The sequence below is a fragment of the Corylus avellana genome, chromosome 4 (assembly GCF_965113065.1).
Source record: "Corylus avellana chromosome 4, dhCorAvel1.hap1.2, whole genome shotgun sequence".
NCBI classification, from domain to species: Eukaryota; Viridiplantae; Streptophyta; class Magnoliopsida; order Fagales; family Betulaceae; genus Corylus; species Corylus avellana.
In genome coordinates this window covers 33,622,343-33,649,871 of record NC_142493.1, presented here as the reverse complement: position 1 = coordinate 33,649,871, position 27,529 = coordinate 33,622,343, and the positions used below count along the sequence as shown (strand labels likewise).

At 35.1% G+C, this 27,529-nt stretch overlaps 2 protein-coding genes across 2 annotated transcripts; both read right to left on the bottom strand.

Annotated features, from left to right (window-relative positions):
- Positions 1–1,621: 1,621 nt before the first annotated feature.
- On the bottom strand, positions 1,622–7,124 carry LOC132178967 (putative nucleoredoxin 1). The gene is made up of 4 exons (XM_088515714.1): positions 7,011–7,124; positions 3,042–3,569; positions 2,492–2,953; positions 1,622–2,373 (listed from the first exon to the last, which is right to left on the bottom strand). The coding sequence occupies exons 1-4, from the start codon at positions 7,122–7,124 to the stop codon at positions 1,717–1,719; spliced, it is 1,761 nt and encodes a 586-aa protein (XP_088371840.1). The 3' UTR covers positions 1,622–1,716.
- A 10,306-nt stretch (positions 7,125–17,430) lies between these two features.
- LOC132177433 (putative nucleoredoxin 1) lies at positions 17,431–20,696 on the bottom strand. The gene is made up of 4 exons (XM_059589757.2): positions 20,487–20,696; positions 19,056–19,535; positions 18,488–18,967; positions 17,431–18,302 (listed from the first exon to the last, which is right to left on the bottom strand). Exons 1-4 carry the CDS (start codon positions 20,598–20,600, stop codon positions 17,646–17,648), a joined length of 1,731 nt encoding a protein of 576 aa, XP_059445740.2. The 5' UTR covers positions 20,601–20,696; the 3' UTR covers positions 17,431–17,645.
- Positions 20,697–27,529: the final 6,833 nt, after the last annotated feature.

The window sequence follows — 27,529 nt, the reverse complement described above, 5'->3', positions numbered from 1 at the left end:
GTTTTTGGGATAAAGTACCACTACTTTCCTTGTTGGTCGGTAATTTCTCTAATCTTGTTTGTAATTTTCATTCTTCTTTCTTTAGTATTTTTACTTTATTTTTAAACGGGAAAAACGTGTTAGAGGTCCTGCTTAATACTTTTTAAGAAATCCCTTTTTAATATTTAAAATTTGTCCATTTTACTTCCTAAACTTTTAATCTTTATCAAATGGATTACTCTGAATTTCCTTCGGTTTTTGGTGTGCATGTCACGTAATAATCAATTAAAAGCTGACACATGTCCTAACGGCACAATTAATATGTCTAATTAGTATCTGAACACTCTAACTTGCCACATAATGCTACATCAACATGACACGTCATCATCGTAAGAAAAAAATTAACAAGGGTGCTTTAAATGATGACATGCCATTAGTGACAGAGCTAGGGGGTGGCCGGTGTAGGCCATAGCCCCCAAACACAAGGAAAAAAAAAATAAAGTAACAAAAATATATATTTATAAGGTAAATTTTCTTCTTTTTTTTGCCTATTGGCCCATACCATACCAAACTCTGTCTCCGCCTCTGTATGCCATAGTACGTAACACGATATTACATGGCAATTTAGAGTGTCCAAATGTAAAAAAATTAACGAAATTTTAGTGAAATGATCAATTACGTAAATTTTCAGTCACTCCCAAGCCTCCGCAGTGTCCCAACGTAGTTTACCGCCCACCTAACCACATTTGTGTTATACACCAACGCATTCTCACCATGCGTTGCGTTGCCTCGCCACTGCTTGTTGGCCACCCTGTCTCCATCACCACGATTGGCACTCCCTCAAACCCTGCCTTCTCCATAGGCTCCATTGCATACACAAACATGTCAACACTCGCGTTGAAGAGATTACTATACGCTAACGGACCATCTCCAACCGTGTTCTAGGATTTAAACAATGTGTAATCCAAAGAAACATAGTTCCCATTATTTGCGTAGCTAAAGTAGCCAAGTAGGGGTATACCTTAACCATGAACGGTGAACGAGTCTCATAGGAATTGTAGAAGAAGAAGGATATCGGAAAAAATGTAGGGATCCAAGGTTGCTGAAGATGGAGGGTATGAGTTAGAGACGATAAAGGCTGCTTGTGGCGATGAGAGCTTGATGGAATCGGAGAGGCCAAGGGTTTGGAGTGTTTGGAAAAAGCGTAGTTTGATCTTTAAAATCGCAATTTAACCCTTAAAATTCTACGTTTTAAAGAAAACCTAATTACATACAATTTGAAAATGTAAATTTGCATTTTTAAATCTCAATTTGTCAATTTTTTAAAAATGCAATTCCAAACAATATTTTTTACGATTTAATTTAAAATCGCACATATTGATTATAAGTATTCACTCTCTCTTGACTTCAATTTAAATTGGTGTCGGATGTATGGCGTTAACGTCTTTTAAGCCCTTCTGGTTTTTTGTCCCATAACTATGTACGACCTAGCTAGAGAAAGAATTGGTTGTGGTGCAAAGCAACAAGTTAGAACATAGAAGGCACAAAGACTCTTGACGTCCATCCACAACGTCATATTATTATATTAATACACAATAGCACACCTAAATCCATATTATAATATATTATATACCCCAAAGATACCTCAAGGAGAAGGTAACCTTGGAAGCTTACACTCATATCACAATCACTCATGGAAAGAGAAAAAAAGGGTGACTCGTATCACATGCGACTCTGTCAAGCTTTGGAGCAGACTTCCCCATCACAAACCCACCCTTCTTTGGGATTTTCTCCTCCTCCCATAGAATCATCTTTGTTTTCTTCCAAGGCACACTTGGGATGAAGATCAAAGTCACACTCATCACAGTAATAGGACCAGCCATTTCCCAGCTCATCGCAACCGTCACATACAAAGGTCTTACCGCGAGAGAGAACAAGCTCATGCTCCTCATGGAGTGGGTGTTTTACCCTCTTAGGCCACCCCTTTGCCATCTCCTCAAATTCTGCCTCGATCTCCTTCACTCGCTCGTCATTGAAAGGGTAAGCATTGGCTCCATGACTCGGGATGAGATCTCTGGCTTCTCTTGTGACGGTCCTGCCACTTGGTCCAATGGCTACAAGCATGGGGATGCCAGAGACCTTAAAAGTACGACTCAGTGATGCCTTCCTTGAGTCACCAAAGGGAAGTGCTAGCCATGGCATTCCTGAAAAGAATTCATCAAAGGACGCCTGGTCCCTGTCACTAGAGATGAAAATCACTTCAAATGCATCAACCTTTGCCTTGATCTTACGGTATGCTTCGATAAGTTTTGGAAGAAATGCGCGACATGGCGGGCACCAATGTGCCGAGAAGTAAATAAGGATGTTCTTTCCCACTAAATCCGACACTGGAATCTGAAAAAGGAAACAGGTAAATGAGGAAGAAAAGGAGATGCAAAGGGACAGAGAACATAGAATAGAATAGGACATGCTATCATAAAGTTTGCAGCATTGAATAAATCATAGATTTTACCTTGGCTCCATTTTTTCCAATGACAAAATCTCGATCTCCTGAAACCAAAATTGACTCCAGCGTTTGAGCTTCCCGTTTTGCCTTCTCTATCTCAGCAAGCTCTGCAAACTTTTCTGGGGTGAATGGGTATGCCAGAACACCGTGTTCTACGATGGCTTCAGCAACATTGGAATGAACAGTCTTTCCATCCGGCCCAACAATAACCACAGTGGGGAGGGTTGAGAGCTCAAAGTATCGAGCCAGCTTCTCACAGCCCTTGTCCTTCACGGGCAGTGAAAACCAAGGCATGTTTCTGAAACCTTGATTGAATGATTCCTCCTCATCATCAAGCGGTATCAACACAACCTCAAAGCCCTCTCCCTTTGCTTTCAATTTTTCATAAACGTCAACAAGCATTGGAGTAAAATCACCACCTGAGAAATACAGACCCACTGTCTTCCCTTCAAGTTCAGAGACAGGCACCTTGTACATTAAGAACAAATACAGAGATTAGGGGAGAGGAATAACATATTTTATATAACAGGCAACACCATCGAAATTCGAAAGTTACCCTGTTTCCACTAGGTGAAATTACAAAGTCGCGTGAGCTGGTGACCAAGAGAGATGTCAACGACTGATTCCTCCTGGCTGCTTCCTCTTGATCTTTCAGCTCTTTGATCCTTTCTTCTGTAAAAGGGTAGCCTTCAACTCCATACTCTCGAATGATCTCAACTCCACTGTCACTCACAACTTTCCCATCTTCACCAATGATTACAAGGGTAGGTATCCCCCTAACCTTGAACTCCTCATTCAAGAGATCACGTTTCTCTGAATCAGAAAATGGAATCGCAAGCCATGGCATTTTGGAGAAGTACCCATTGAACGACTCCTCGTCCTCGTAAGCCGAGATGAAAATGATCTCAAAATCACCTTTTGTAGAGAGCTCTTTGTACACCTCGACTAAACTCGGGGTGAAATGGCGACAAGGGCCACACCATGATGCTGAAAAATACAACCAAAGCTTCTTCCCCTTCAAGCTGTCAATTTTAACCTGTAAAAAATCACAACCTTCCCCATTTGTTAAATAGTAAAAACTCGTCTATTTCAGAACTAAATAAAAATTTACATAGCCTTACTATGCAATTAAAATCTTCCCCATTTGTTAAATTTGCTTTCCCCATAAACTTATCAAACTCTTAATTGGTCTTCTAAACTTATCAAACTATTCCATGACAGAATTCTTGCTCATAATTTTTTTTTTTTCTTTTCTTTTAAATGCTCTGTGGGTGTGATCAAAGAACTAATCAGAATTAGAAAATGCCCAAATTTCTCAACCCCTCTTCCAAAAATAACAAATAATGAAAAGACAAAAGCCAAGCACCAAGGCGTCTAATCAAATCACCTTATAATCAGGGGATGACCTGATCACAAGCTCATTTTACTTAAACAAACCAACAACAAGGCTAACAAAATGTGCCTCAGTGTGTACGTGTACTTTATTAACTTTCCCAGACCATATACTACTAGGGGTGTAAAAAAAAATCGGGTACCAACCGGGAAACGGAGTACAAACTAGTAACTGGAAAATCTGTTGGAAAAATTCAGTAATTAGGTATCCGGTTCTGGTTCCCATTTTTAGCACCTGGTCATAACTATATAACTGGGTAACCCGGTATATATATAAAATAATATTTTTTATTATTTTTTTAAATTTTTTAGGGCATTTTAAAACATTAAATTTTTATGGCATTTGTAAACATTGGATTTTAAGGGCATTTTTAAACAACGAAGTTTTATGATATTTTTAAACATTAAATTTTTGTTTTTTTAAGACCAAAATACCAAAAACAAAGATTTTTTAGGATTTTTTTGGGATTTTTTAGATTTTTTGTTTTTTTTTTTTAACAACCACAACAAAGCCCAACTTATTGGGAAACAAAATGCTAATTGTGTTTTTTTAAAAATGGGTAAAAAATTGTTAAATTAAGCACAAAAATAGACCTAATACCTCAAATAAGCCCAATACCCAAAATAAGTCCAAAATGAATTTTTTTTTTTTTAAAAAAAAATGAAACCGGCCGGTTATTGTATAACTGGGTACTTAGTTTCGGTTCCGGTTTTAAAAATTTTAAAAACTGGGTACCCCGGTTCCGGTTCCCAATTTTGGCCAATAACCAGAATTGAGACTGGGTTGACACCCCTAAATGAGAAGTGTTAGAAAGCCAAACAAATGAACCCCAAAAAAATTTCAAACTGAGGTTGCAAACGTTTTTAAATTAAAAAAAAAAAAAAAAAGACGGAGTTTTGAGTTTTCCTTCAAACTGGGTTGGAGGAAATTCCTCAAATCTATTCTATAAAAATGACTTATGTCATTTACATGTGAGAATCACATGCTTTTTTTAATTGTAATGATATAGTTGAAAGAAATTTTATTTAAAAAGTATGTGCTTCTCACATGCTATTTAAAAAACATGTGCTTCTCACATGAAAAGTGACACATGTTATTTTATGAGTCATACTATCCGGCTATCAAGAGTCAGACAAGTGTCTGTCAAAGTCTGATGTGCCTTTATTAAAATATATATATATATATATATATATATATATATATATATATATATATATATATATATAATGACGGGGTGGTGGACTACCGTTCAACAACTAGGAGCTTTATACAGAGAAAGGTTAATAGGGAGCAAGGACTCAGAAAGATCAAAAGCAAGACGATAATCAGGGAGGTTAGAAGATAACAGGGTGTACATCAAGGCAACAAAGAGACCGGAACTCTTATGGCTCTGATACCAAATGGGAGCTCTCGTCCGACAAAGACTCGAGGGGCATGACGCCAAGTTGCTTATGCCTGACCAACCCTAACTCCAAGCGTGAGGGACGGCTTTCCCCGTCATGGCCCACACCCGTACCTACCAAAGCATCCGTGTCCTAGCACTTGAACGAACACGAACCTGCCGTAGGAGAGCCTCTTCGTACCCAACTGGGAAAGTGAGAGGATCGGTAGTCTATTAAGGCTTTGATACCAAATCGAGTCAAAGGCTTGACTGCAACTTGAACATAACCAATATGCAAGAATTTGTAACCTTTAGCAAGATAATCATTAACAAATTTCTTATTAAACAAGGTAATAATTTGATTCTTACCTGAAATAGCAAATGTTTATTCAACAGTTTTTACAGAATATGAAATCTTAAAAGAAGATTTTAACCAAGAAGTAATATAAACATCAGAAGTAGAGAGTTTGGGGATATTCCATTTATCAAATTTAAAATCATTATCACCTTCAACAGAAAATTGTTCGAAATTCACCACGTCAGGTGACAAGCTAGAATTAGAGCTAACAGAGGAATTAGATCTCCACATTTTGACATACAAAATCACTCACTGGGTAAAGTCTTACAGAATCTGATCATAGGTACTCACTCACAAGGCAAACTTCCTAAGCATATATATATATATATATTTGTGGAAAAATCTCTCTCTTCCGAGTCCTGTTATGCATTGGACATATATTAAAAAAATAAAAAATAAAAATTTTCTTAGTTAAATTTCTATGAGTTAATATTTAATTTCTAATGCCTCTAAACTTGTTTTTTGATTCAAAACTAAAATCTAGGGGTGAAAGGTTAACCTTTTAGAGATTGTATCACCCAAAAGGGATTCGAACATCTTAAATTTGGTGCTAATGTCTCAAATTTGGTGTTAATACCTCAATTTTAGTGCTAATACCTCAAATTTGGATTTTCTTTTAATATATCTCTTCTTCAATTAAAAATAAATAAATAAATTTGGCCACGTCAAACTTTCGCAGACGCTGGGATGACCCCAGGCTGCCGAAAATCTCTACTCTATTTTTATAGAATATGTTACAAGAATTTCATCCAACACAGTTTGGAGGAAAACTCTATCCTTAAAAAAAATGCAATTATCTCTTCCTTTTCTGCCACTCACGATCTGCCAAGTCACGGTCTGCCATGTCAGTTTGAAAATTTTTCTGGGTTCATTTGTTTGGTTCCACAACCCTTCTCCCCCAAAATTATTAATGAGAAAATGGAAATTCAAATACCTCTGAACTATCGAAAAAAAAAAAAGTGAAAATTATAGTTTACTCTCTCAAAGTTGACAGCGTTTTTCAATTCGAATATCAAAGTTTCGATTTTTGCAATCCATCCCCACAAAGTTCTAATTTTTTTCAATTCGACCAATATCATCTCAAAATTACCATATTGCCCCTGATTTATTTTGTATTTTTTTTTGAAAACGAAAACAAATTTGGGGTGCAAAAATGACCAGATGACCAAAGGGGTGGCTACGACCACCCCAAATTTTTTTAAATTTTTTTTATAAAAAATAAAAAATAAGAATTATGAGTAATATGAGAAGTTTTGGATAAAATTGGTCAAATTGCAAAAATTTGAAACTTTGGGAAAGTGGATTGCAAACATTGAAATTTTAGTGTTCGAATTAAAAAATGGTGTCAACTTTGAAGGGGTGAACTGTAATTTTCTAAAAAAAAATCACGTACCTGCTCACCGTTGTTGTGGACAAGAAAGTCCCTCTCCGAAGAAGAGAGGAGAGAGGGAGATTCAAGAGCATCCCCGTCGTTGATCTGGGTCACGCATTGTTCACCACCCGCCATTTCTTTTTCTTCTCAGTGCTCGTCAATGTTCTGCGCAAGAAGCTCAGTGTGAGAGAGGATCACTTATAAGGGAACCACAGAAGTTTCTAGAGTTTTCTTTCATCGTGGGTAAGAAATCCCGCTTAGCTTCTGTGGCCCGTGGGTACTATGTGGAGTTGGTGACACATTGACCAATTGGGTCTATTGGCTGTATGCAGAAGGACAAATGCAGTTTTGCCTTTTTCTGCAATGCTTTTGGTTGAATCACGTGCAATTCCTGACGGAATATGCTCGGATCCAACGGATGACATTTTTTTACTATAATTTTCTTTTATAAAGCGTTGCATTTTTATAAGAGGCCAAATAATTATTAAGTGCATACTTAATAAGTAAATTAAGTATGCTGGATCCGTGGCAGCCGCCGCCGGCAGCAGCATTGTGGTGCATGGCTTGGTAAATAAATAGGAAAAGTGAAGGAAAGGTTTTTATATGAGAATAAAAATTCAATGTTTTTGCTTATTTTCCTTAAAGTGTTCTTCGCTGATTTGTCAAGTCCTTATTGGTTGGCACAAATGTCTTGATTTGTACCAAGACCTTATAGAAGTTATTCTCAAATTATTAATTAATTAAATTGACAAGTTATATTTTTTGAGAAGTCCACATACTCCCTCAAATTATCACACAATTGACAATATCTTCTCAAACTTTCAATTACCATAATATCCACTAAACTACCAAAAATTAATTGTAAAAGTTATCAAGTTATCATGGGAAGGGTTGTGGGTGGGGGGGTCCCCAAATATTTTCTAAATTTTCTTAATATATAATACTTTTAGAAATATGTCTTCCCAAAATTATATTTTTGCCCTTTTTAGGATTTTTTTTTTTTAATTTTACTTTTATCCCCCAAAATTATATTTTTGCCCTCCTAAAATTTTCGGTTAGTTTTTTCCCTTCTATTAACTTAAAAAAACCGAAATTTCTCCATTTAATTAATGACTTTCGGTTTACTACATTATTTAGACTTGACTCTGCCATTTTTTGGAGCTCCGGGGGATCTCATTAAAATAAAGGGTTTAATTTATATTAACACATGTAACTTTTGTATGCAATAATAGCTTAAATTTAAGGCTTCTCTATATTTATTTTATATAAACACACAAATAGATATATAGGGATACTATAGTATATGTATCTATGTATTTGTGTAAGTTCGTCCCTCCAAGTTACAAATCTTGGGTTTGCCCCTAAAAGTTATAGTATACATTGCAACGCTTATTCCTAAAACAGAATGTGACCAAGTGTCCTATTCAAACTCCGTAGAAGTGTTAATTATATATGTGTAATAAATGAAAACTCTAATTAATTTATAATTAGAGTTATCTAAAATAATTGTAAGTTCATCTAATAAAGAATCATTTAAAATTCACTCTAGTGATGAGATAACAGGGAATGATTTCCTGATAACAACATCATAAGTTACTTAAAAAAAAATAAGTCCATTAGGACTTAGGAGAGCCTTCAATATATTTTCCACATCAGGGCATTCTCCCAAGCTTGCTCATGGGATTTTACACTAAACTTGATTTGCCTCAAAAGAGAAGAGGTATCAACTTTGTGTGAGTTATGCACAACCTAGTATCTACTGAACCATATCAAAATCCAAGACAATTATAGCAACAACAAAAAGCAAAAGGCCGGAAACTAAGAATGTTCTTTTTTTTTTTTTTTTTTTTTTTTGAGGAATGTTACAATGCATTCTACAAACCATCTCTTCAGTTTAACATTTTAATTTTTTCAAAAAATAAATAAAGGTTAAGAGAGAAGAAATGGTGAGGAGATGGCTTGTAGAATGCAAAAGAGAATATATTGGATGTTTATTTTAAAGAAATAAAATAAATGATTTTTTTTTTTTTTTGGTCTAGGACGACTTTGAAAAATTCCATGTCATTTGATTGAAACAAAACGAAAAGTTAAACACATGATGTCATGGGAATATTATATGCTTGCGCAAGCCGATAGAATCTTTTGTGTAACCGAGGACCGAGGTGAATGAATTAGTTGTTTTTGGGATAAAGTTCCACTCCTTTGCATGTTGGTCGGTAATTTCTCTAATCTTGTTTGTAATTTTCTTTCTTCTTTCTTTAATATTTTTATTTTATTTTTAAACAGTAAAAACGTGTTAGAGGTCCCTGATTAGTACTTTTAACCAAATCTCTTCTTAATATTTAAATTTTGTCAATTTACTATCTAAACTTTTAATCTTTATCAAATAGATTATTCTGAGTTCCCTTCATTTTTTTGATGTACATGTCATATAATACTCGATTAAAAGCTAACGTGTCCTAATGGCATTATTAATATGTCTATTTAGTATCTGAACACACTAACTTGTCACATAATGCTACATCAACATGACACATCATCATCGTAATTTAAGAAAAAAATTAACGAGGGTGCTTTGATGATCACATGCCCATGCCATTAGTGCCGGAGATGGGTGGCCGGTGTAGGCCATGCTCCCTTCCCCAACACAAGATTAAAAAATTATGGTAAAAAAAAAAAAAAATCTTAGATTTTTTTTTTTTGTTGATTGGCTCTTACATATTAAAATTTTTGGCCCTTAGCTCCTACTCATATCAAACTCTGCCTAAATCCCTACATGTCATGGTACGTAACACGACTTTACATGGCAATTTAGAGTGTCCAAATGTTAAAAAATCAACGAAATTCTAATGAAAGGATCAATTTGATAAAGATTGGAACCCTAAAATTGACAAAACTTAAACCTAGTGATTTGATAAAAAAAGATGATAATTTAGGGACCATTGGGAAATCCCCCTATCCTACAAATTCTTCCGCGTGGACTCTTTGACCCATGCTTTCCAAAGTTCACATTGGCCCATCGTGTCCAAGTGAACTTGGACATAGTTTCTTCAATAGCACATGATATCTCCATTAATTTTCATTATTGCTTTTGTTTTCTTATCTTTTCCTTGGACCACGTCAATGTTTACTTTTTGAACGAGGAGCACATGCAAAAATTAGAAGACTACATATGGGTGGAGAGCAGTGGCGGAGCCACGTTGGTGGTTGGGGGTGCCGTGGCACTCCCTTCCCTGCTCTGTGGCCACTTGCATGTTGGCGCTCTGATCTTATATACACACCAAGAAAATAAGAAGAAATAGTTAGTAGAAGAAGAACTCAATAATAAAACCTTCATATATATATATATATATATATATATATATATATGAATACAAGTTGCTGCTAGGAGACTGATGGTGAACACAACTGGGAGAGAAGTAGAGTTTTGCATTTTTTTTTTATCATTTCGTGGGTGGTCATGAACTGCAAAGTATAGATTTTTGTGTTTTAGGGTGTAAGAATCTGCTTACTTTTTTTATTCTGGAAGTGTTATATTTGTGTTATGATATTGTTTAGCCTCTTTAGGCTTTGATCAAATTAAGAGAAGAATATATCTTAGTAATTACCGAACTAGCATTTTCAGCAATAAAAATTGTTAAAACACGACTTTGACTTTGCAACAAAATTGAGGATGATTTTCTTGCAAATAGTTCATTTCTCTATATTGAAAGGGAAATTGCTGAGAGCTTTGATTTAAATTCGATACTTGATGATTTTGTACTTTTAAGAGAACGTAAAGTGCAATTCTAGACACTTTTTTTTTTTTTTTTTTTTGTATTTCTGTCTTTTTGATATAGTGTCGACATGTTACATTTCTAATATATCAATTTGAGCACATATTTATGAATTTTTATGTATATATTTTTTTTGTGATGCATATATTGTGTAAATTACAAAATTTTTAGGGTGAAAAAAATTTTTAAGACGCCAAAAAAATTTTAGCGGCACCCCCAATATGAATTGTCTGGATCCGCCACTGGTGGAGAGTTTCCAATGGTTAAGTCCAAAATTTTTTCTAACATATTCTATAGCGTTTCAGATTTAAAATCTTCATTTAAAGATATTATTTTGATGATAAAAGACTATTTTCATATTTATATTAAATAATGATATTTATTTTGAGAAAAATTCGATGTTATATAAATATTATAGGTCTGAATATTGATTTGAGATGATTTTTTTTTTTTCTAAACAGATTGATTTGAGATGATTATATCATAAGCCTTGATTATTTTTATGAGGTTATCTGCAGATTATTTTATTTGGTGTTTTAAGAGATATGATGATTTTATTAGGTTAACAGAATATTATACTATCAATTTAGAGGATGATTTTATAGTGAATGATTTATTAGTAGAGAGAATTAGAGAAATTATTTTAAGAATGATGGGTCAGTTTTGGGAAAACCTGCACCCGAATCATTTCCACTTTTCCCATTTTTCTTAACATGGCCGACACTCTTTTACTATTTTATTATTTTTCCTCAATCACGCATGTTCTTTCTTATTTATTATTTTTCTTTCTTTCTTTTCTTTCCCCCCACCCCACATCTACCGACAACCACTCTTAACTACTCAATTATTTCTTTTCTTTTCTCATTTTTCTCATATTTCTTTCTTTTCTCCCTGTCGGCAGGCTTTTCTCCTTCTTAATTCTTTCCTTAGTCTCACTTCGAACACGGAGCAAGAGGGAGAGAGATGATATGAGAGAGAGAGAGAGAGAGAGAGAGAGAGCATACGTCAGGGTCAGAAGCGAGAGAGAGAGAGAGGGCTGGCGTTTGAGAGAGAAAGAAACAGTGACCATGGAGAGAGAGGTTAGATGAGGGAAAGGGGTTCGTATCTGCAAATCAACCTTCTCTTTCTTTCTTCACCGCGCGGTCACACCTTCCCTTCAATTTCACTTTCACTTTCTGAAAAACGTACGTATACCGACTCTAAATGTGTGTTTATGACAATTAATGCGGAATTAATAAATAATTGAAGTACTAAAATATGTAAAGCAATAAAGTAAATAGACACAAATATTTTGATGATAAAAAGAAAATATTTTAAAAGTCGTTCTAAAAGTAAAACTTTTATGGGGCAATCAAATGCAAGAAATTATTATAAAAAAATTATCGACAAGCCTCAAACTTGTTGCCTTGCTCACAATCTTCTTTAAATGTGATTCTTTTTTATCGAACCTTGCCGATAGATTTCTCAACCGTAATTTATCAATGAACTACTGCAAACCACAAATCACTTTAAGAGAAATGAGTTATAGATTACAAATAAGATAACTCCCTTAGCTCAGCTTATCACGAATTCCCTGATGGAAATACGTACCTATATATATATATAAAAGCTTAAAGACCCCTAGTTTAGTTAAAGCATAATTACATTGTAAAATAAACCTGGAAGCTACGAGCCGTCCAAAAGGTAATTTAACATGCTCTGATACTATATTAAATTATTATTTATCCCAAAAGCTTAAGCTGATAGAAATAGGTAAATTTAATTACTTAATCAACACTTTAACACTTCCTCTCACGTGTGAACTCAAACTCTTCCTTTTAATAGGTGCGGCCCAACACGTGAAATATTTAATTTAAATGGGGGTTGATTTGACGAAGTTAAGGTTCGATCCCAGTACCTTTGGATCTAATACCATATTAAACTATCAGTCCCAAAAGTTAAGTTTTTTGGATAACTGACAATTTAACAGATTCTTGTTACTTGAAGTGTCCGTTTTAATCATCGAATTTAGCCAACAAAAAAACTAACACTTTCTATCTTCTTCCCTTCCCTTCCTATATCAGCCGATCATAAGAGTGAGAAGACAAGAAATTAACGAAAGAGAGAAGAAGAAGAAGAAAAGTAGTAAGTGAGTTTGGCCGAGTGGATTGACTAGGTCCTTTAAAGGTTAAGTTCATCATTTTTATTTATGATTCTTGATTCAGTTAGATTTTCAAAGATTTTTTTTTTTTCCTAATCAAAGAGGGATTCGGGAAAAGGGAAGATTTTCAAAGACTTGAATTGCTGAAGGTTTGGACGATTGTTGGTACTTTAAGTTGGATATTTAATTTTGGTATTTCTGGTTAGATTTATTGAGGCTTAGCCGTAAGGGTTGCTCTTGGTTTTGCTGGGTCTAAACCGAATGGGTGTTAATTTGAAGGATCCAGCTTCTATGCCCGCATAGATTTTTGTTATATTGAATCGACACTGTTTTGGGACTCACAGCAAAAGTGAATCTCAAAACTATGTCGACTTTTTAGGATAGCAAAGGTCTCATAAATTAAGTTGACGCCGTAAGACTAAATTTACGGTGTATATAATACAAGCAAAAATCTTGTTTTGATTGACAATCAGGGCAGAAAAGTTTTAAAATTCTTCTTAGAATATGTCATTTTTTAAAAATTGTTCTGTCCCCCTGTTAGGTCATGAACCAGCCTACTATTTATTGAGCAGTCCTTGGGCCCAACCAGAAGGGACCCAAATCCGGGACCTGCTTATGGGAGGCCCAAATCCGAGACCTACTCATGTGATTCGAGACGAGACCTACTCATGTGATCCGAGACCACGAATCCGAGGCAACCTCTAGCCGAGACCATAAAGTCCGAGAATAATTCAGGACATGTAAGTCTCGGTAAAAGGAATAACTCCAATATCCTGAAAGATGTTACTTTTAATATCTAGGTAATCTTGTTATCATATTTTTTACAATCTAGATCTTGCATATATCCATGAAGATATGTCAGTTGATATCTAAGATCACAAAGGCGATCAAGTCCTACTCGAACGCTCTAATTTAGCATCGCCTAAAAGGTTACAAAGTTGATCCTCTGATCTCAAGTCGCTGAAATCGTGGAACAACTAACAAACATGATCTTTCATTCAAATGTTTGTTTAGCCGATATGAAGGGATAAGATTCCTTGATGAATGGGAAATCTAATTATCTCAGATGCCTATAAATACAAGTCATATTATCAAAGCAAAGGTAATCGCAACTCTTGCTCTGTAGTTGTTGACAATATCATCTTTCTTTCTCATTCTGACTTAGGCATCGAATTGTTCCCGCCGGCTCACCCCGGTCACTTCGATCCTTCTTTCTTCTTCTTTATTGTGCAGTCAAATGGTTCGTGCCTTGGTCAGCTCAAGCTCGGCAGGCGTACCACGTCATCATTTGGAAAAACTGTGCATCAACACCTCCCATAATTTTTCTTTTCACATTTTCCCCCCTCTTGCAACGTAGAAAACCGGAAATACCCCCATCCAATTAGTTTCTTCCCGTTGGCTTCTAACCAAACTCCAGACCTAATTTGAGACTTGAAACTACTTTTTTGTAGGACTTTGAGCTCTGCACTCTGCATAGCATCAAGTCATTACGCTCAAGAAATAACATTTCTTTGTTGGGTCCAATACACTGGATTTGCTATTTCAGGTGATTTATTTTTTGCTCAAAGCTGAACCTACCATAATCAAGTCCCACAAAATTTCCAATTTTTTTTCTTTTAAAAAAAAAAAATTGCAAAATCAGTTGACGTGGTTTATTTGATTTGCAATTAATTTTAGGTGGAATCAAAATGAATTCAAAGGTCCTTAAGTTATCCAAAAAATAATAATTTGGTTCCTATAATCAAATTTCGTTCACTGACTTAATAGATTCTGATAGCGTAAAATATTAAAATCAATAAAATTGTAATACTTGTCATATTTAAGTGAATGTCATACTAACAGAATCTGTTAAATTAGTAGACAAAATTTGATTGTAAGGACTAAATTATTTTTTTGGCATATCTCAGAGACCTTTGAGTTCATTTTAATACCATAGGAAGCTAATTGTAAGTCAGCAAAATCATAATGACTAATTTTACTTTTTTTTTTTTTTTTTTTTTTTTTCATTTGCTTGAGACCAAGTCTGAAATTTAATAAGGAAACGTCTAATCAACTACAATATTTGCTAGATACTATAGTTGGTGCATAGTATAGAATATAGTTGATTGCTGAGTGAATTGTAAATGTGAGTTTTTGTATTTTGATGTACAAAAAAACAGAGTATAGGAGTGTGCTTATTTTTCTACTAATTGCAGTTAGAATGTTTTAGAGTCGAGTGGTAAGCTTGGCTTAGGTAACTGAAAGTCTGAGACCACACGACACATTGGGTATAAAAATAGAGGGGTATTTATCGGCTTGCCATATTGGACTGTACTTTTTTCATGTTTGCCTCCTACTAATTGTCAAAGAAAATGGAAACTAAATTTTTAAGCATTTTCGATTTGTTTTTTTTTTTTTTTTGTTCTTTTATATATTCGGTCAAATATTTTGTAACTTTTGAGTGCATATATAGGGAACACACTCGGCATATATAAATACAGATTATATATTTCTATGTAATCTTGTATTTATTTAAGTTCATCTTCCGAGTTGAAAATTCTGGTTCTGCCCCTGCTGACAATTTGCCAGATGACTCTTGAGATCATTAAGACATCCTGAACGGAGATTTTTCGGAACTTCATAGATGCAGATGAGGAATGCTAGAGTGAGAAACGCGAAATTGAACATGTCTTTGAGGTTGGACATGGAATCTAGTCGAGAAGGAGTTGTTCTTGTTTGAGCCAAGGACATCTTCAATGAAATTGACCAAGATGTTGAACGACATGGTTTCCTCATCTATCAACTTTGTTGATTTGGAACCGAGCTTGAATGGTTTTGAGGTTCACAGAGCGACAGGGAGATTCAAATCTGCAATGATAGAAAAACAAAGTGTTGGGGTTTGGTTATTTTTGGCAATGGAGAGATTGAGGGATGGTTGGGATGAACTGGAAAAATATATGCAGAGAAACAGTGAAATTGAAAATGAAGTTTAATATCAACAGATTGAGGCGTGGTTTCCTCGTCTATCAACTTTGTCGATTTGGAACGGAGCTTGAATGGTTTTTTAGGTCCACATAGTGGTGATAGGGAAACATATCAGGAAAGTTCTGAACCCAGCAAAATATATCAGGAAAGGCACAAGAAGAAGCCAATATTATAGATTCGTCTCTCTCTTCCTCTGTTTTGTGAGGACGATATGAAGATAACCTCCATGTATAAATGTTGTTTCATGAATGGAAGTAATGCTGAGATTCTGCAGGGATGGACTGATGGAGTCTTGAATCGTAAAGTTAGTCTTACGGCGTCAACTCACGATTTTAGTCTCATAAAAGGGACCTTTGCTATTCTAAAAAACGACACAGTTTTGAGACTCACTTTTATTGTGAGTCTCAAAACAGTGTCGTTTTAGTTTAACAGCACCTATGCGGTAGTTTGTGACTACTGTATAGAAGCCAAATCCATATAGAGATGAACAGGAAATTAAATTTCATTAGAGCAAGAAAAGAGAGGCCCTGTATTTGCGTACATGAGTAAATGAACATCATGGAAGGGGTTGAGAGAAACCTGTTGAAGGTGGCAGAAGGATCAAGAGGAGATGAAGATTGATGAGGATGAGAAAGGTGAGCTGATCATCAATTCTTGTGGACATTATTGCATTGTGAACAGCGAACGATTGTCGCATAGGAATTGTAGAAGAGGAAGAATATTGGAAAAAAGGTAAGGGTCAAAGGTTTCAGAAGATGAAGGCTATGAGTTAGAGACGATAGAGGCTGCTTATGGCGATGAGAGGTTGATGGAATTAGAGAGGCCAAGGGTTTGAAGAGCTTGGAAAAAAGCGCAGTTTAACACTTAAAATTATGTGTTTTAAAGAAAACGTCTTTACATACTATTTGAAAACATAAATTTGAGTTTTTAAATCGTAATTTTTTAAAAATGTAATTTCGAAAAGTATTTTTTACAATTTAATTTAAAATCACATATTTTGACTATAAAACCGTAATGCGAAACGCACTATAAATCGTATTCACTCTTTCTTGGGTTCAATTTTAAACCAGTGCTAGTTCAGTTGTATAGAAAAGAGATTCTCTCGAGTTGAATTTTGAAGAGGAACCAATCCCTTCATTTAGAAAGGCAAAATTGTCAATTTATAATTTTTTTGACAATTCTATCTTTCATTTAGAAAGTATGGAAAAAATCTTAAATTCAACTGGATCCTTATGCAATTATATAATGTTGGCCTTTTAAGCCCTTATGTATTTGGTCCGATAACTATGTACGACCTAGCAAGAGGAAGAATTGGGTGTTGCGCATTCTATTGTAGTATATGTATATTTTAGTCCTAGAATAGGTTTTCGAACCAAGCCAATGGACTTCTTCTTAACTAGATGGCCCTAACACCTTGATAAGCCCATGAGGCGACCCCACCACCAATAACTTGCGCAAAAATTGTGATAAAAGCCATCCATCCCAATTGCATTCTCGTCTAATTACGAAAAAAGCTCATACTCTTGAGTTCAATTTTCACCAAAATGGCGGCAAAGCAACAAGTTAGAGCTTAGGAGGCACAAATACTGTGACATCCATCCACAACATCATATTATTATATTAACACACAATCGCACACCCAAATCCATATTATAATTTATTAAATACTCCAAAGATACCTTAAGGAGAAGGTAACCTTGGAAGCTTACACGCATATCACAATCACTCATGGAAAGAGAAAAAAAGGATGACTTGCATGTATCACATGCGACTCTGTCAAGCTTTGGAGCAGACTTCCCCATCACAGACCCACCCTTCTTTGGGATTTTCTCCTCCTCCCATAGAATCATCTTTGTTTTCTTCCAAGGCACACTTGGGATGAAGATCAAAGTCACACTCATCACAGTAATAGGACCAGCCATTTCCCTGCTCATTGCAACCGTCACATACAAAGGTCCTACGGCGAGAGAGAACAAGCTCATGCTCCTCATGGAGTGGGTGTTTTACCTTCTTAGGCCACCCCTTTGCCATCTCCTCAAATTCTGCCTCGATCTCCTTCACCCGCTCCTCATTGAAAGGGTAAGCATTGGCTCCATGACTCGAGATGAGATCTCTGGCTTCTGTTGTGACGGTCCTGCCACTTGGTCCAATGGCTACAAGCATGGGGATGCCAGAGACCTTAAAAGTGCGACCCAGTGATGCCTTCCTTGAGTCACCAAAGGGAAGTGCTAGCCATGGCATTCCTGAAAAGAAATCATCAAAGGACGCCTGGTCCCTGTCACTAGAGACGAAAATCACTTCAAATGCATCATCCTTTGCCTTAATCTTGTGGTATGCTTCAATAAGTTTTGGAAGAAAGGCGCGACATGGCGGGCACCAATGTGCCGAGAAGTAAATAAGGATGTTCTTTCCCACTAAATCCGACACTGGAATCTGAAAAAGGAAACAGGTAAATGAGGAAGAAAAGGAGATGCATGCTGCAAAGGGACAGAGAAAGTCCTTCACAGAGAACATAGAATAGAATACCACATGTTCAACCAAAGAGTTTGGATAGAACATATGAAATAATAAACATGCTATCATAAAGTTTGCAGCATTGAATAAATCATAGATTTTACCTTGGCTCCATTTTTCCCAATGACAAAATCTCGATCTCCTGAAACCAAAATTGACTCCAGCGTTTGAGCTTCCCGTTTTGCCTTCTCTATCTCAGCAAGCTCTTGAAACTTTTCTGGGGTGAATGGGTATGCCAGAACACCGTGTTCTTCGATGGCTTCAGCAACATTGGAATGAACAGTCTTTCCATCCGGCCCAATAATAACCACAGTGGGGAGGGTTGAGAGCTCAAAATATCGAGCCAGCTTCTCACAGCCCTTGTCCTTCACGGGCAGTGAAAACCAAGGCATGTTTCTGAAACCTTGATTGAATAATTCCTCCTCATCATCAAGCGGTATCAACACAACCTCAAAGCCCTCTCCCTTTGCTTTCAATTTTTCATAAACGTCAACAAGCATTGGAGTAAAATCACCACATGACTTGAATGAGAACAACGAGAAATACAGACCCACTGTCTTCCCTTCAAGTTCAGAGACAGGCACCTTGTACATTAAGAACAAATACAGAGATTAGGGGAGAGGAATAATATATTTTATATAACAGGCAACACCATCAAAATTCGAAAGTTACCCTGTTTCCATTAGGTGAAATTACAAAGTCGCGTGAGCGGGTGACCAAGAGAGATGTCAACGACTGATTCCTCCTGGCTGCTTCCTCTTGATCTTTCAGCTCTTTGATCCTTTCTTCTGTAAAAGGGTAGCCTTCAACTCCATACTCTCGAATGATCTCAACTCCACTGTCACTCACAACTTTCCCATCTTCACCAATGATTACAAGGGTCGGTATCCCCCTAACCTTGTACTCCTCATTCAAGAGATCACGTTTATCTGAATCAGAAAATGGAATCGCAAGCCATGGCATTTTGGAGAAGTACCCATTGAACGACTCCTCGTCCTCGTCAGCCGAGATGAAAATGATCTCAAAATCACCTTTTGTTGAGAGTTCTTTGTACACCTCGACTAAAGTTGGGGTGAAATGGCGACAAGGGCCACACCATGATGCTGAAAAATACAACCAAAGCTTCTTCCCCTTCAAGCTGTCAATTGGAACCTGTAAAATTTCACAATTCCAGAAATGATTCCCTCTTAACTCATCCCCATAACATTCATATGGCTACAACTACCCATACTCAGTCAACGGAACTGATCATCCAACCAAAAGGAAAACTTAATGCAAATTAACAAATTCATAATATTCTCTACCGAGCCCATCATTGGTTTTGATATAATAATAGATGTCACATGATATTCAAAGTCCATCGATGAATAAATAGCCAATCCTACTTCAGCATCTTCAACTTTTTTTCTTAGTTTGGTACAGAATACAGTAAAAAGTAAAAAACTGGTCTATTTTAGAACAAAATAAAAATTTACATAGGCCTACTAGGCAATTAAAATCTTTCCCATTTGTAAAATTTCTTTCCCCACGAACTTAGATAACTGCTGCGATTTTTCTCAAAATTTCACCTGAGAGCTGAATTTCTTTACAAATGGAAAGATCATTTTCACGAAAACATATCCTCAATGGCATTGAGCAGCCTAGCCTCATCCAAAATAAAAAGCACTATAAGATACGGGGTTCTACTGTAAATCTCACGATCTTCGTCAAAGAAATATTTGAATTAGCCATGATAGAAGCTCTTGCTCACAAACTCTTTTTTGTTTTTTCTTTTCAATGCTCTGTGGGTGTGATTGAGGAACTAATCAGAATTAGAAAATGCCCAAATTTCTCAACCCCTATTCCAAAAATAACAAATACTGAAAAGTAAAAAAACCAAGCACCAAGGCGTCTGATCAAATCAACTTATAATCAGGGTATGGCCTGATCTCACAAGCTCAATTTACGTAAACAAACCAACAACAAGGCTAAGAAAAAGTGCCTCGGTGTGTGTGTGTGTGTACTTTATTAACTTTCCCAGACCATATATTCCCGAGAAAATGGAAATTCAAGGAGAAAACTCAAATACCTGAACCATCAAAAAAACAAAAAAAAATTAGATACCTTATCACCGTTGTTGCGGACAAGAAAGTCCCTCTCCGAAGAAGAGAGGAGAGAGCGACAGTCAAGAGCATCCCCGTTGTTGATCTGGGTCACGCTTTGTTCACCACCCGCCATTTCGTTCTCTTCTCAGTGCTCGTCAAAGTTCTGCGCAAGAAGCTCAGTGTGAGAGAGGTTCACATATATATAAGGGAACCAGAAAGGTTTCTAGAGTTTTCTTTCTTGGTGGGTAAGAAATCCCGCTTGTCTTCTGCTGGTACTACGTGGAATTGGATACACATTGACCAATTGGGTCTATGGCTTCATGCAGAAGCTTGAACTGGCACCAATGCAGTTTTGTCTTTTCTGCAATGCTTTTGGTTAAGTCACGTGCAATTCCTGACGGAATATGTTCGGAATCGGATCCAACGGTATCACATTTTTACTATAATTTTTCTTATAAAGCGATGCATTTTTACAATTGGCCAAATAATATTAGGACTTAGGAGTAATAGTTGATATTTCAGAAATCAAGATAGGGCAGATTATTCTGTCAAAACAATATTACGGATAAATCATTGAACTTCACTTATCCAAGACCTCTTAATGACGTGTTTACAATTTTCTTTGGTCAAACCATGTGCCGCATAATTAATCTTATGGGGTAAATGATAACACACCCAGTTTGAGAAAGAGTTTAGGAGCAATTTCGTATCATCTATGAGCTGGCCATATCGAGACGTTTGGATCTCTCGTGACTTCATAGTTGTTACCACCTGCCATATTAAGTTAATTATTAATTAATTAAATTGACAAGTTATATTTTTTTAGAAAAAGTTCACATACTTTCATAATTGACAATGTCTCCTCAAATTCTTAATTACGATAAAGTCCTCTTAAACTACTAAAAATTGATAATAAAAGTTATGGTATACGTAGCAACACTCATTCTTAAAACAGGATGTGACCAAGTATCAAATGCAAACGCACCAAGTTAGCATATTTAATAAAATGTTTAAATAAATTGAGATGTGATGTAGATTCATGGAAGTGTCAAATATAAAAAAAAAAAAAAAAAAAAAAAAAAAAAAGAAAAAAAAGAAGACATTATTATGAAGAAAAATATCATTTTTATTTTTTTAAAAAAAATACCAAACAAAAGAAGGACAAAAAAATATATATTATTGCTTCACACATTTTTTTCATTTTTTATTTCATTATTTTTTAAATTAAAAAATAAGGCAAAAGTTAGTTTAAAGTTGAGTAAAATAATTAGGCCTTTAGCATTTTCCTTTTAAGTATAAACCAATTTTTAGCTAATTTCTATACATTTTGAAAGATTAATAATCACTTTTATCCCTACTCAAAAAAATAATGATGAATTTGATCCAAAAGGCATCAATGTCAGCTGGCTTCTTTATCGCCATCAAGGCATCAATTTGGCATCTTTTCCTTTATCCTGAATCTTTATTTTAAGAGAAATGATATAATGTAATAAAAAGATTATTTTTTGTTTATAAAAGTTTTAGATGACAAAAGGTTATAAGTTCCATCCATAGTTATTGTGGCTCTATTTATTGATGAACTTATGGTCTATTATTATTTAAGACTTTTTGGTCTAAGTGGACTTTGAAAAATTCTAAGTCTTTTTTTAAAATATATATATATATATATGGGTGGATGGAAACAGTACACAGCGTACGTGTGCGCGTGCAAAATTTTTTTTTTTTTTTTTTGGCATTAAAATATTAAAAAGAAAAATTTCTAGCACGCTGTGTAACGTGTATCACGGCTATATATATATATATATATATATATATATATAAGTCATTTGATTTCGTGACAAAAATAAAAAGACGAAAACATCCTTCTCTTCTCGTAAAGCCAAACACATGATGTCATGGGAATATTATATGCTTGCGCAAGCCGATAGAATCTTTTGTGTAACTGAGGTCAATATATTACTTGTTTTTGGGATAAAGTACCACTACTTTGCTTGTTGGTCGGTAATTTCTCTAATCTTGTTTGTAATTTTCTTTCTTCTTTCTTTAATATTTTTTATTTTATTTTTAAACGGGAATAACGTGTTAGAGGACCCTGCTACAGAGCTTCAACAGGCTTTTAAGTTTAAAACTAATTTTTAAGTTAAATTTAAGCAAATTTAGTATTCCAACAGACCTTTTAAAATAGCAATTTTTCTAAAACTTGCAATTCATATTTAAAAGTTTGTAGCACTTTTTAAACATTTTTTACTTTTTCTATCTCCTCTCTCTCCCTCTCCCTGTTCCTCTCTCCTCTATCTATAATAAAAAATAGATTAAAAAAATAGTATTTAAATGAAGTAAATTGTAAAATAAATAGTGAGTTCATTGTGACAAAGTAGTAGCTAAACTAAAAAAGTTGATTTTGAGTGGCTAAAATAGCCATCAACTGCTAGAGATGCTATTGGATCTAGATTCTCTCCGGTCCATTTTAGACCATAAAATATCAAGTTAATGATTAGGATCTGAGGCCATAAATGAAATATCTGTCCCATTAATAAAAATAATAATAAAATATTTTAAATTTAATTAAAAAATGAAATAATAATTTAAAAAAAAATATAATAAAATATTAAGGAGTGGTCGAACCACCCCAGTTGGGGCTGGGGGTGGCTTCCATGGCCCTTGTGGGTGGTCCAGCCACCCCCAAGGGCAAAATCACAATAAATAAATAAATAAATAATAAATAAATTGATTTGGCGGTTGGGGATGGCCGGAGCCCTCCGGCCACCCTACACCAGTCCTTGGGGGTGGATCGGCCACACCCAAGGGCTAACTCAATTTTTTTTATTTTTTTTTTAGGTGATATTGCCCTTGGGGGTGGCCGAACCACCCCAAAGGGTCATAAGGTGGCTTCCGCCACCCCCAGCCCCAACTGGGGTGGTCCAGCCAGCCATCCTTTAATTTTTTATTATTTTTTTTACTTTTTTCATTATTTTGTTTTTTTAATTAAATTTAAAATATATATATAATATATTATTTTTATTTTTATTAATAGGACATATGAGAAATCCTGACTATTAACTGAATATTCTCCAATTTAAAATGGATCGAAGAGAATTTGTTCCGTGCTTAATACTTTTTACCAAATCCCTTCTTAATATTTAAATTTTGTCAATTTACTATCTAAACTGTTATTCTTTATCAAATAAATTATTCTGAGTTCCCTTAATTTTTTGATGTACATGTCAGATAATACTCAATTAAAAGCTAACACGTATTCTAATGGCACAATTAATATGTCTACTTAGTATCTTGAACACTCTAACTTGCCACATAATGCTATATCAACATGACACGTCATCATCGTAATTTAGGAAAAAAAAATTAACAAGGGTGCTTTGCATGATGACATGCCATGCTAACTTACATGGCAAGCTAGAGTGTCCAAATGTTAAAAAATTAACGAAATTCTAATGAAATAATCAATTTATCAAGGATCAATTTGATAAAGATTGGAACCCTAACATTGGCAAATTTTAAACCTAGTGATTTGATAAAAATATGATACTTTAGGGACCATTGGACATTCCCCCCTATACCACAAATTCTACCGTCTCTTTGACCCATGGGACATTTCCCACCCCACCCGGCGGACATCCCCCTACACTACAAATTCTACCGTGTGGACTCTTTGACCCATGCTTTCCAAAGTTCCCATTGATCCATCGTTTCCAAGTGAACTTGGACATAGTTTCTTTCCTTTTTAATACCTAAGAAACAAACAAACAAAACCGAAGGAAACAACAAGAGAAAAACTAAAAGAAAAGAAGAAGGTGAGGGGGATCTTTCCCACTAACAATGATAACAAGGAAAGGAATACATCAAAATGCGGTCGGAAAAAGATCTGGCTGCTTACATAGTTTCTTCAATGGCACATGGTTTTTCCATTAATCTTCATTATTGCTTTTGTTTTTTTATCTTTTCCTTGGACCAACGTAGATGTTGACATGCATAAATTAGAAGACTACATATGGGCGGAGAGTTTCCAATGGGTAAGTCCAAAACATTTTCTAACACTCAATAATTTTTTTTTGATGCTTAATGTGACATGCTTTTACTGGAGGAGAGTTAATTGTGATCCTTTCAATTTCTAATCTAACATTAAATTGTCCAAATTTGAGCAGTAACTGTCTCAAATAAATTATGAGAAACTTCGTAAAGGACTCTGAATTATTACGCGTTTCGAAAAAAACTCATAAAATTTCAAAAACTCCTAATTTTACCCTTCGAACTTTTAATTTGATGCAATTTACCTCATCCGTCAATTTTTGCGGCTAAACCCTAACGAAAACCCCCTAAAAAAAATCAAATTACCCTTCGATTTTCATTTTTTTTAAATGAACAAAATGAAGAGAAAAAAAAGGGTCACACGGTTCGGTCACCTTGAGATTTTTTTTTTTAATTTTTTTAATAACCTTATTTTTTTTTTTTTTTTATTTGAAATTAAGGGTAAATTTAGAATTTTAGAAAAAAGTTAGGGGTATAATAGTCATTTTATCACTTTTAACGTTTAAAAAACTGACGGATGAGGGTATGTTGCATCAAATTGAAAGTTCAGGAGTTGAAATTGAGTTTTTTTGTTTTTTTGTTTTTTTTTTTAATTTTTATAATTTGAGGGAGTCTTTTCAAAACGCGTGGTAGTTGAAGGATTTAAAGTGAAGTTTCCCAAATAAATTCTTTTGGTGACACTTGTGATCAATGGGATCATGCATGCCCAATCTTGACACTAATTTATTGGGTTTCAATGATACAAACTTTAATATTTCTGCTAGAAATTACTATTTTTTTGGCAAATTTAGACTTGTACCCCTCGTCATTTCATGATTTAAATTAAATTTTACAAATAGAATTATGTATATATTATTGTGTTATTTAAATTTTTAAATAATGTGCATCATATTTAAATAACACAATATAATAAAATTTAGACATTAACATGAAGATTCTGAAACCTAAGGCTTCAATTAATAAACTAGTTTTATCTTCATTTCTCTGTTGACTACACAAACCCACCAGAAAATTTAAGATGTACCTTTTCAATTTTTGTATCGGGGGAGGGGTGGCTTGTGGCCCACATTATGTCCATAAACCCACGATAATAAGGGGTAGGAAACAAGATCATCTTCCGGGGATAAAAATACCCCTCCTTTATAATTAATTTGATATTATCTAATTCATTTGAAATGAAAAAGATCCTAATTCAAGGGGTAAGAGTGTACAAACGCAGCATTATGTATTTTATAAAATTAAGCAACAAGATTTGTTAGATAAATTTAATTATTTAGTAATTGTATATGTTGTGGTAAGTGACACGTGGACTATCGAAACTTGTAGTAAAAGTTCTCGAAAGTTAATAGCCTGTCTCCGACACTTTTCTCTTTATGGAATTTATTTTGTAGAGTATTTAGAGATACTACAACTTCTACTATAAAGTTGTTTACAAACTAACATGACCGTTTGAGATTGGTGAAATGATTAATAAAAAATCTAACTTGACATGTTTGTAAGGAAATTGTGTATTGCCTGCCACATTAATTTGTAAGGAAACTATAGTATTCGAAACGTTTTATCTATTTGTAGGATAATTCATTGTTATTATGGTGCATGTTTCGTTTAATTTAATCTTGAAGTACTATAATTTTTGTTACAATTCTCTTGTAAAATTACGTGACAATATTTTAGATTTGAAAAAATTAAACAAAAAAACTTAACATGTAAATTCATGCGATATGAAATACCACGTTAGGTTAGGAGGGACTTTTATAATAAAAACTGCTAAAAAATGTATTAGGTAGAAAGTGTTGGAATTACGGCCTTGCCAATTAATATTGGTATTCAATCGGCTATGGATCACGCCTCATAAAGTGGTGGTCATACTCTTTCCCCCAAAAATCCCAAAATGCTTCTCGTACTCTTCCCCACCCTTCTCATTCTCATTAAAGAGATCAAATAGGTAAATCTCCGGACCCTCCCTAGGCCTCCGCGGCATCCCGACATTGTTCATCCTCTGCCTCACCACCGCTTGTTGGCCACCCTTTCTCCGTCGCTACGACTGGCACTCCCTCAAACCCTGTCTTCTCCATTGCATACACAAACGCGTCCACACTCGTGTCAAAAAGATTACTATACCCTAACACACCATCTCCAACCGCGTTCTCAAATTTAAACAATGTGTAATCCAAAGAAACACGGTTCTCATTGTTTGCGTAGCTAAAGTAGGGATACACGTTAACCGTGAACGACGAACAACTGTCGTATTGGAATTGTAGAAGAGGAAGTATAGCCGAAAAAAGTTAGAGGTCAGAGGTTGCAAAAGATGGAGGGTATGAGTTAGAGACAACAGAGGCTGCTTGTGGCAATGAAAGCTTGATGGAGTCAGAGAGGCCAAGGGTTTGGAGTGCGCAGGGACAATTCTTGTGGACATTATTGCATTGTGAATATCAGAGACCAGGATGCCAAAGAAAAGAAAGGAGGGTCTTTGAATGCTGATGGATTTAGTTAGAATAGAGAGTGTGGAGCAGATATCATTTGGTTGCAATTTGCAAAGTTTTGGTTCGAATTTGGATACAAGTGAATGGTTTGTATGGCTCACTAGCTTGGCATTATATATATCGTTTACCCCTTGACCCTGCTCATCATTTCATCCATAAGGAATTGAAGTCCTGTGGTTGCACTTTGACCCTCCCTCACAAGTGTCACACATTGGAGCTGACTCAACCTCTTCTTCTTGGATTTGGGGGATTTAATTTTAGGGATAAAAGTGTTTTTGGTCCATGTCAGTAGAGGTTTTAACAAATAGTTTACTTAATTTTAAAAAGTGATTACTAACTCCTTACGATAAGAAAAAAAATTAGTCTCTATGGTTAAAAAAATTGACAGAAATTGTTAAAAAAATTGATTTATCTTGTTTAATTTGGCCATTCATTCTAGCTGACCCTTTGAATTCTTGGCATAGGGTTTAATTTGGACCAGCCTTATTGTGCTTTTTTACTCTTTTTAAGTGGTAAGAAATTATATTAAAAT

Bases quoted from the DNA above. Each gene is read 5' to 3' on its own strand.
- LOC132177433 (XM_059589757.2), bottom strand. From the start codon at position 20,600: ATGGCGGGTGGTGAACAAAGCGTGACCCAGATCAACAACGGGGATGCT. The intron at 19,536-20,486 runs GTATCTAATTTT...GAAATTTTACAG, and splicing joins TCCGCAACAACGGTGATAAG to GTTCCAATTGACAGCTTGAA. The intron at 18,303-18,487 runs GTAAAATCTATG...TTCCTTTTTCAG, and splicing joins TTGGGAAAAATGGAGCCAAG to ATTCCAGTGTCGGATTTAGT.
- LOC132178967 (XM_088515714.1), bottom strand. From the start codon at position 7,124: ATGGCGGGTGGTGAACAATGCGTGACCCAGATCAACGACGGGGATGCT. The intron at 3,570-7,010 runs GTACGTGATTTT...GTTCTGAAATAG, and splicing joins TCCACAACAACGGTGAGCAG to ACGAGTTTTTACTATTTAAC. The intron at 2,954-3,041 runs GTAACTTTCGAA...TTAATGTACAAG, and splicing joins TTTCACCTAGTGGAAACAGG to GTGCCTGTCTCTGAACTTGA.